Below are 10,556 nucleotides of genomic sequence, written 5' to 3'. Positions count from 1 at the left end.
TTTAAATATTTCCACCTGCTATTATGGCGGCACCTTAATTAGCTTCCTTTCAAATGACCACCATTTTACAGAGATTATATTTCATCCCACATCATCTCATCTCATTTCATTTCATTTCATTTCGTTTCGTTTCATTTCATTTCATTTTATTTCATGCGATGCCATGTTTCATATTAATCAACTTCATTTCGTTTCATAAAATAATTTTTCATATAAAAAATATATAGAAGATTAAGCAAAATGGTATGACACCCTTGCCTTTCCAATTGAAAAAATAAAACTACTACTACTATTAGTTATCAATTAACATTCCCGCCAAAAAGTTCACAATTGAATATTGACTGAATAAGACTAACAAATGGTATTTTATTATGATATCGTACTGTGTTTATTACTTTTCTCATTTATTTACTGTTAGATCATTTCGTTCAATTTTAAAATTAATCTGTGTGTAATTAGTACCTACGTAAGTGAATTGTTTTAGGAGATTCATATGAATAATTGGATAAATCAAACTTAAAACAACTTTACATTTTACAACAAAATTAACACTTTCTGCTACCTATTTATTATAGATTTCAGATTTATCATGAACAATGCTCGTGTTGCTTATCTTTGGGATGAGAAATTAGTGAAGGAATGTATTAGGCTACCAGCAGTATTCGGCAGGGTGAGAAGTACTAAAATTCATATCTATGTCCTGGTTATTTTCGCAATTGAATTCTTATTCATTATTTGTGTTTTGAATATATATTTTTAAGTTTATTCTATAAGTAATGAATTGATTATTTTTCGGAACCTTAGGAATAAGTATAATTCCCTCTATTTTTACGTTTTCTCAGGCTCGACTCGTGCACAATTTAATCGAAGCATATGGTCTGATTAGTAAATTGAAAGTAATCCGTTCATCTCCAGCAAGTTATGAAGATTTAAACGTTTTTCATTCAGACTTATATTTAGAACATTTAAAACAAATAACAGACATTGATGATGATTACATTTCTAATGCTCAAGATGAAAATTTTGGGATAGGTAAAGTCTATTTATGTTCTAGTTGAACACAGGTCCCCTAGGATTGTGTTAGGTTAGATAATAAAATTATAGATATAATAAAATGAATTCATCCTTATTGTAAACATTGTTATTTTATACTTTAAAGTAATAGTGACAGAAATATGCAGAATGGTGGTTTCTATTCATGCAAAATAACCCAATGACTATGATATCTTATAAATAATTACAGTTTTATATTTATCTCAAAATGTCAACCTGTGTATATTGAATTGAGTCAGTAAATATCAATAAATAAAAGTCATAATATGACTTTGATATCTTAAAACTGAAACAACAGTGTGTTGTCAGTATGGTGCCAGAGAAAATTCTAGTCTTGTATCATCCAGCTCTGGAATTAACTTCCTTCTGATTTCTTCAAGATGTTTTCTATTCCCTTCAAATTCTTACTTTTATAGACAAGAGAAGAAAAATGTGTCAGCTTTCATGCCTGACTGGTGTTTTCTTTTTAAGTGTGATTGTTTTTTAATATAGAACAGGCAGAGGCAGTAAATAAATGCATCTCAAAGACATGAATATACTGCAATTCATGTTTATATAGATTTGGTAAAATATGACTACATTTTTTTTTTGCTGTTGTAGGCATACGGCCCTCCCGATGGTGAGTGGTGACCGTCGATCATGGATGTCATGCCAGGAGCAGAGCCAAGCTACTGCCTATTGATTAATACTTTCCACAAGCCTTGCTTGAAGAAGGACATGTCATAGTGCTCAGGAAACACTGTAGAGGGGAGTTCATTCCAAGGAAGGATGGTACGTGGTAAAAAACACCTCTGGAAGCTCACTGTGGATGAACGCAGTGGTTCTAGGTAGTATGGTTGAACTCTACTCGCTGCTTGGCGCCGATGATTCCTGGAAGGCTATGCTCGACTTCTGCGAGTGCATCATCTCGCAGAAAGTGGCGACGGGGCGGGTGAGGCAAAGCTCTCCTTACTACGCAGAAATCCGCCGCCGCCGAACAGGGGGTCGGGACTGGGGTCCCATCCGTGACCCGGTCCCCTAAGAGCTTCGGGCTCCACTCGCTTTATGCGGGGAGGGATCTAGGCGTAGTGTAAAGCACCCCGCCCGTAATAAGAACCGGGTGATGGTAGACCGCGTTCCCCTGACTGCTCCGGGGGAAGGTGCAGCGCGGCGCCATCAAGGCGGGCTCTCGGCCTGTCGACCGAGGGAACCGGTGGTAGTATCGCCGGCGGCCGCCGGTCCAGCGTCTAGGGGACGGCGGGATGGATGTAATATCATCATCATCATCATCATCAGCCTTTGTCTGCCCACTGCTGGACATAGGAATTCCACATAATGCGGCCCTCGGCCTTCCGCATCCAATAACTTCCCGCCGTGCGCACTAAGTCGATGGTCCATCTGGTTGGAGGACGCCCCACGCTCCTGGTACCCATACGTGGCCTCCTGTCGAGAAGGATCGTCCTGGGTACGACGTTAAACTTTCTAGTCGCCATTCCCGCATGCCTAGCATGGTGAATTAAGGGCACAAACTTCCCAATGACAGGACACAGAATGCTAGGGCCCTCAGTACCCGGCAGCTCTACTATTCCTGGCCACGGTGGCGGTCACGGTAACGGTAGGGCAGGGGGTGCGAAGGATGTAATATGCTCTGCGTAAACCCTGTTCCGCCGGCGCCGTCTCAATAACTCCGACTGGGCTCCGGCCCGGTCCGGGGTAGGGCGCCGGCTGTAAGCGGCAGGAGTTTTTAGTGAGGCTCAACTCCCACATACCTCATCCGCCGCGCAGATGGGGATCCGGCGATTTTCACCTATGGAAAAAAAAATTAATAACCCACTGAATTTCTCGCTGGATCTTCTCAGTAGGTCGCGATTGCGATCCGATGGTAGATTCTGTGAAACATTGCTCTTGCTAGAGCTGGTGTTAGCAAATTCTAACACTACACCTACCCGTCCGGGTGTAGCTGGAATAGCCTTTTAGATTACCAGCGAATAGGTAAGGAAAAAAGATAATTTAAACCATTTCCAATGTGATGAATCAAGAGCCCGTAAATCTTATTACCATTCAGTCTATTTTTCGTTTCTGGTTCTGTTGAGCAACGCAAGGCACGCTTCGCGTCGCTGGCTATTGATCAGTTTGTCTGGCATTCACTTCTCAAGCTTTTTTGCCTTGCTAATTTGACAGAAATAGGCAATACTATTATGAAGAGCGGTTTCTTCCTCAGCCGCAAATTAAGTATCGTCAGTTTTCACAATTTCCTTTAAATCGTCATGTTATAACGTAGTTTCCGAGCGACCACTAGGTTCATTTTTCAATTTTCAATTTGCTTACTGGAAGCTATATGTTCGCTTCATAAAAGTCGTTGATGTTACATGTCGTTTGGCATATTGCCATTATATTTCTATAATTTTTCATACTTTTATTGCACATGTTGACAAAAAATAGCTCAAACGTAGCAAGGTATGCGCGGAGAACGTATCTCTCCTCGTATGACTTGTACTTTGTAAAGATAACTTCATATCACTAAAATACTAACTTATTTCACATAAAAACTACATAATTTTAATTTCGTCTATACTAATATATAAATCTACAGGGTTTTTACGGATGTTCCGTTATAGCTACTGAACTATGCATCCGATTGACTTGAAATATGGTATCCATGTAGAAAATACATGCACTTAATGGATAGGCTAATATTTATATTAATGTTGGACTCCCTACACAAGTTGCGGGGGCGTTAATGATGAAAATCGTCTTGGGGGCGCTGATGATCAAAAACGCTAAATTTAAAATCAGCTTTTATCAACTTATTATTAATTGTTGTTATTATTATCATGTAAATTAACTACTATTGTTATTAATTTTAATAAATATTAATATATATTTTTTCTGTGCGTGTGTTTGTCACTGATCTCCTAAACTGCTGGACCGATTTAAATGTTTTTTTTTTGTATGCGTTTGGGTGGCACCCTGGATGGTTTAGATTCACAAATCAGCCCGGTAGATGAGGCTGCAGTCGGTATCTAGGCTATTTATCTTTCCTAGAAATAATTTATATGACAAAACAACGTTTGCCGGGTCAGCTAGTGTTTAATATTGTCATAATATTGTTTCCAACGTGTCCATACTCACAAGATATAATATTAATGTTCGAAAAAACCAAGAAATAATTGTTATAGAAAATTAGACAGTTGTTTGCACATTTTTTTGTCGAAAGTAGTGGAGTGTGTTGAAAACGTCGGAAATAATATTGACTTAATAAGGACTTACATTTTGATACAACTACCTACTACTACCTACGTTTTAATAAGGACAATTTTGTTAACATTTCAATTTTTAGGATATGATTGTCCCCCTGTCCCTAATATGTTCGAGCTGGTGTCAACCATTGCTGGAGGTTCAGTGACGGCTGCTAAGTGTTTGACGATGGGTATTGCTGATATAGCCATTAATTGGTGTGGGGGCTGGCATCATGCACATAAGTATGATTTCCTTTATTCGTGAACTAATAGAAATAAGCTTCATAATTCGTACAAATATTACAAATGTGAGTGTGTTTGTTTGTTCTTTAGTAACGTAGAAACGGATTTTTAAATTAAAAAAAAATAATCATGATTTTATATATTTGTTTTTCAGTAATCGTGCAGAGGGTTTCTGTTACGTAAACGACATTGTAATAGCAATAGAAAAATTGAAAGGAAAATTCAAAAATATTTTATACGTTGATTTAGATGTGCATCATGGTTAGTAGTTTGGAATCAAATGATTGATTAAATTAGTGTTCGATACCAATTCTTTAAAAGTGCATTTCGTATTTCATTAATTTCCTTTTAAGGCAATGGTGTTCAAGATGCTTATTGGACGACTCGGTCAGTATACACATTGTCTTTTCACAAGTTCGAACCAGGTTTCTATCCAGGTACAGGGAGTATAGAAGACATTGGTTGCGGTGACGGTGAAGGATATTCATGTAACTTCCCACTTAATGAAGCTTATTCCGATAATACAATTCAATTTGTTTTTGAAAAGTAAGTACTTTCTAGGTTGCACGCTTGTAAGTTCTTCTAAGTATACATTAACTTCTGAGGGATAGTCATAGTCTGATCGATTTTTTTTATTTTTAGGGTATTCAATTCTGTTTATTCGAATTTTGCTCCTGACGCAATCGTAGTACAATGCGGGGCTGACGCATTGTCTCATGATCCGCACGGCGGTGCTTGTTTGACTAGTCGCGGTTATTGCGCCTGCATAAGCACTGTTCTCGATAAACAAAAACCTACAATGCTACTCGGAGGGGGTGAGTGTTGTTTTGTTATATAAGTATCATAAAATGGCCCTACCTTAATTACTCTATAGTGGATACACCTAAAGTCAAAATATGTTCTCATTTTTTAATTATTATTATCTTCTAAACTAGAACGAGCTCACGACCCAACTGGTGTAAACTGATTACCAGAGCCCATAGACATCACAACGTGAAAGTTGCCATATTTGTGAGATAAATCACGGAGTTTGTTTTTATAATTACATAGTTTATTTTTTTCATCACACACTAATAATGAACATAGAAGTACGTCATGAAAAAAAATTATTAAACTTTCCTTTATGGTTTGTCGAATTTTGGGTCGGTTTGGGGGTGGGAAGGGGCAAGGGCTTACCCCCTGCACCATTAGCAACCCGCAGAACCCCATGGTTATGAAGGTATTCACGGTTAATGTTTTAGTTTAATTTATATTTTACAGCATTATTTAGTCTTAACTCGAAGGGAGCTTCCCTCTCCGCCCCCAGTTTGAATCCGCCTTATCTCCGGCGCACAGTGGGTCGATACTATGATTTTAGTGACTTAGGGACCAACTTTGTTTTTTTATAATTTTTTTTATGTAGATTGATAGAGCTCGTTAATCTCAATAATAATTGTTTTAGGCAAAAATTACAAAAACTTTATAGTTTGGTCAGAAAAATGTGTTTTGTGATTTTTTTGTATGGAGCGGGTCACATTAAATTAAATTCCTGCTAAGTACCGCGAGGTCCCGCTTTGAAACTTTATTTTCCTTACACCTTGTCTAGTCTACTATCATTTGATGCTATGAACATGTGCATAAAGTTGCAACTCTGCCAAATAAATGGATCGAAAAAAATGAATAAATACATAGAATAAAAACCTTTATATTTTTTTTTGTAAGTGCTTTTAAGTTAAATTTGGTATGGACTAGTAAGTAAAAGCACGTAATGATACCCATAATTACATAATACCTAACAACAATACATTTAGTAGGTCTCTAATTATGCAATCTTAAGTATTATATATTTTGTTTCACTTTTCGATCTTTGGGTCAGAAGACGAAAGAAGATTGTATAAAATATCCTCATTAGTCGACTTTCTACTTATACTAACAACTAGTGTTCGTTTATTCGTACTACTACTAACATCTCGTGATTGTCGTTATGATCTTCCTGTTTCCGTTATAATTGATAATTTTGTTAACAATTTAGAATTACTTATGATTTTAAGAGAGCAACTACAGTCGCTGTCTGATAATAAAAAACTCTTACAATTCCTACAAAATCAAATAAATGTGACCGAAGAGAAAAGTATTGAGCTTCAAAAATTCTGTACGCAATTTTGTTCAAATATAAGTGCAATATGGAAACGAAGTAGTCGCATGTTAGCGCAGTTTATAGGAAAAAAATGTGATTGGTTAGAATGTGCAATAAACTGGCCCGAAGGAATGATACCTGAACTATCAACACTGCACAGGAAAGGCTCGAGATTTCTAATACTGAAGATGTTCAAAATTTACCACCCTCAAATGTTCTACAGAAGCCTCGACATCTATTTTTACACCTCGAAAACCTTTTGAAGAATTGGGATCCAGGCAAAAACGATGACGCATTGAACAAATTTACCAATCGCTTTCGTTATCCCCGGATGAAATGAAAGCTACTACAATTGCTAGTTTGAGAAACACTGGAAATGAAGATGTAGGAGAAATAATGAACCATTTGTCAAATCACCCCGAAGATCTAGAAAAAGTTAAGGAGTGTTTAATTACAAGTAAAGTGAAAAGTAGTACATATTCTCCCGATAAGGCACTATTAGTTTCACTTAAATTAAGTGGCAGTATATAAACCTAAGAGAAGCAGCAAGTGAAAATGGGTCTGATTTATACCCTTCTTAATATAAAATTAAGCAAGAAAAGACCAAATGTTATCCAGGGAAAGACGAGGTAATTATTACTGAAAAAGGAGCTGCTATTAAAATGCAAGCATTACTAAATGTTGGAGTTTGTATATAAATATAATGGCAGGCAACACTTGACACATGATTACAGATTTCGAATATTAGAATTATTTTAAATGTTTAAAAACAGATGGTTGTATTCTCCTAAGAAAAAGTCAGTACTTCTCATCTAGACACGGCAAGAGAAACATGTAATAGTTTTATAAAAAATATTAAGACAATAATTTTATGATGGTGTAAAAGTGTTCAAGCTATCTGCAATATAATTATAATGAAACCTACCTCTCTAACCTCATCAACCTACAGAACCCAATCCCTCAAATTTAATCGTCCATCACTAAACTTGGCGCTATATAGGCTTTTAGATGTGATTATTTCGGATTTGGACTCGGCAAGAGAGCTACTGCTTATAAGCAAATAGGCTTTGATAGAGCCCCAGGTCAAAGTAATGATAAACAAAAAACTGAAACAGAGTTTGATGATTCATCTATTTTCATGGTCAGTCTAGTTCCTATAAGGCTTCAGAAATTTGATGGAACAATTGTTTGGGAAAACGACCTACCCTCATCAACTTTTTATTGCTGTCCAATAATGTTTAAATTTACAAAAGAAACGCAGTCAACAGTGACAATTATAAAAGCTAGCATAACAGAAGAAATAGAAAGACTTCAGCCATCAAAAATCAAACAAGTTGAAGTTAAGCATCAATTGCACATGACGATGATAGACGGCAAAATAGCCCCATATTTGTCAGAAACATTTTCTGCTGTCTGTGATACTTGCAAAGCAAAACCGTCAGAGTTTTTTGGAGTGACTTGCTTATCAAAGAGAAAATAATGAAGAAATATTCCAGTATGGAATGCCATCTTTACATGCCTGGATAAGATGAATGGAGTGCTTACTTCATATCGGTAAATAAAATTTTATTACTTCACAATTTTTTCATCATATGTAGGTTCCTGTGAGATTATTTTTTAAATGACACTTTTTTGTTTGCGTCTTATCGTTTGGACTTCAAGAAATGGAGTTGCAAGGGGCGATGACAAAGAAAAAATATCATTCAGAAAGAGCGCTATACAGCAAGCATTTAAAAAGGAATGCGGTTTACTTATAGATGTTGTCAAGCAAGGAGTAGGAACAACCCATGATGGCAATACTGCCAGAAGATTTTTCAGGGATGCACAAGAAACAGCCCGCATAACAGGAATACGTTAAGATTTAATAGAGAGGTTTCACGTGATTCTTCAGTCTGTTGCATCTGGAGAGCGCGTGGACCTTTCCAATTGTTCCGATTTTTTTAGATATACTGCAGAATTGTATGTTAATTTATATCCCTGGTATTATATTATATCCCTTCCAGTATCCATAAATTGTTGGCATATGGCAGTGATATACAATAATGAAGAACTTTGGTGCCATTCGTATAGGTAAACTCTCAGAAGAGGCAGCGGAAGCTCCCAATAAAGATTTTCGGAAATATACAGAGAGTTGTTATTCTAGAAAGATAAGTAGAACGCTGACTAATGAGGATATTTTATACAATCTTCTTTCTTCTGATCCAAAGATCGAAAAGTGAAACAAAATATATAATACTTAAGATTGCATAATTAGAGACCTACTAAATGTATTTTTGTTAGGTATTATGTAATTATGGGTATCATTACGTGCTTTTACTTACTAGTCCATACCAAATTTAACTTAAAAGCACTTACAAAAAAAATATAAAGGTTTTTATTCTATGTATTTATTCATTTTTTTCGATCCATTTATTTGGCAGAGTTGCAACTTTATGCAAATGTTCATAGCATCAAATGATAGTAGACTAGACAAGGTGTAAGGAAAATAAAGTTTCAAAGCGGGACCTCGCGGTACTTAGCAGGAATTTAATTTAATGTGACCCGCTCCATACAAAAAAATCACAAAACATATTTTTCTGACCAAACTATAAAGTTTTTGTAATTTTTGCCCAAAACAATTATTATTGAGATTAACGAGCTCTATCAATCTACATAAAAGAAATTATAAAAAAACAAAGTTGGTCCCTAAGTCACTAAAATCATAGTATCGACCCACTGTGCGGCGCCGCGTAAAGAGCAGCCCTTTCGGCCTTGGGTGCCGAAGCACAGTCACTTATGCTCCGCTCCGCAGCTAAAAAAATTATATCTCGTAAATCGTGAATTTCCGCAACTTGAAATTTTGCAATAAGCTTTCTGTTTATGAGTAATATCTACGAAAAAATTGTGAACTTCCAAATCGACGGACCACAAAGGAAAGTTTAGACCCTTTTCCTTTCCTTTTAAAAATAATATATTTCATACCTCTTATATGTCTCTTTTACAGGAGGATACAACCACTCAAATACTGCTCGTCTGTGGACAACCTTGACAGCTTTCGTTACTGGTGTAGAATTAGATGAGATAATTCCTGAACACAATGAGTGGCCTGAGTATGGACCAGATTACATGCTTCCTGTTCAAGGCACCCTTATTAAGGATACAAACAAGAAATCTTATCTTGAAGACTGTATAAATAAAATAAATGGTAATAATAAAAAAAAACATAAGTTATAATAACCAACTTATATAACACCATTAAGACAAGACAGCCAAGCAGCTGGTGTTTGGTAGTCCCCACGGCCTCTGGACGAACTATGGAAGTTGTACATCAAAACTGTACAATATAACTGAGATAATATGAAAAACGAACGAATTAAATAAATGTCAATATAAAAACCAATCAAGGTAGAACCAGCTCACCATATGTTCATTGGTATCTAACAGAAAAACTTCTATATGTTAATTCTGAAATCGACCTGTTTTTATAGTTATCAATTTAATATTCCTGTTGCAGAAAACTTGAAAAAACACTTAGCCAAAACGGAAAAACTTGAACCTGAATCAAAAATATATAAAACAGGTGGAGAATTGGTAAAAAGTGATTATAAAATAAACAAGAGCTATATTCCTAAATATAGTTATGTGCAGAAGACTGAAAGTACCTGTGATACAATGCAGCCTGTTGATGTATACGACTTTGTAGAATAATAAAAAGAGATCGGAAAAAAATATATTTAACTTCAAACTGAACATCATCATGCTATCGAGTAACACTTAGCCTTTTCAATAAACCATTTTTCTAGACTCCGTTTATTGTAGTTTAATAGTAGGATCGGACTCAATCACACTAAAAACTCAAAATTCCAATTAACTTAAATTTTAATTGTTTACTGTTTCGGAGTCTATTTGATCAACAAAATAAATACAATTCTACAGGTGAGAGAAAA

General features: G+C 35.9%; 1 protein-coding gene across 3 annotated transcripts; it reads left to right on the top strand.

Annotated features, from left to right (window-relative positions):
- Nucleotides 1-247: 247 nt before the first annotated feature.
- Nucleotides 248-10,420, top strand: LOC101738400 (histone deacetylase 8). Of its 3 annotated transcripts, none has more exons than XM_038016490.2 (9): nucleotides 248-361; nucleotides 576-670; nucleotides 843-1,032; nucleotides 4,373-4,514; nucleotides 4,669-4,775; nucleotides 4,868-5,060; nucleotides 5,157-5,329; nucleotides 9,614-9,814; nucleotides 10,124-10,420. In XM_038016490.2, the coding sequence occupies exons 2-9, from the start codon at nucleotides 590-592 to the stop codon at nucleotides 10,315-10,317; spliced, it is 1,281 nt and encodes a 426-aa protein (XP_037872418.1). In that variant the 5' UTR covers nucleotides 248-361; nucleotides 576-589; the 3' UTR covers nucleotides 10,318-10,420. The 3 variants fall into 3 exon arrangements, 2 of the variants coding, with proteins under 2 accessions (XP_037872418.1, XP_037872417.1); XR_009975180.1 differs by having other exon boundaries at nucleotides 264-466; nucleotides 9,614-10,014; nucleotides 10,124-10,242; XM_038016489.2 differs by having other exon boundaries at nucleotides 264-466.
- The last annotated feature ends 136 nt before the right edge of the window (nucleotides 10,421-10,556 follow it).

Source organism: Bombyx mori, chromosome 16 (assembly GCF_030269925.1).
Source record: "Bombyx mori chromosome 16, ASM3026992v2".
Classification (NCBI taxonomy): Eukaryota; Metazoa; Arthropoda; class Insecta; order Lepidoptera; family Bombycidae; genus Bombyx; species Bombyx mori.
Note: the sequence above shows the minus strand (reverse complement) of the source record. Positions and strands in the feature narration are given on the sequence as shown.

Excerpts from the sequence above, each read along its gene's own strand:
- LOC101738400 (XM_038016490.2), top strand. The coding sequence starts at position 590 with ATGAACAATGCTCGTGTTGCTTATCTTTGGGATGAGAAATTAGTGAAG. Across the intron at positions 4,515-4,668 it reads GGCTGGCATCATGCACATAA|TAATCGTGCAGAGGGTTTCT; the intron begins GTATGATTTCCT and ends TTTGTTTTTCAG. Across the intron at positions 5,061-5,156 it reads ATTCAATTTGTTTTTGAAAA|GGTATTCAATTCTGTTTATT; the intron begins GTAAGTACTTTC and ends TTTTATTTTTAG.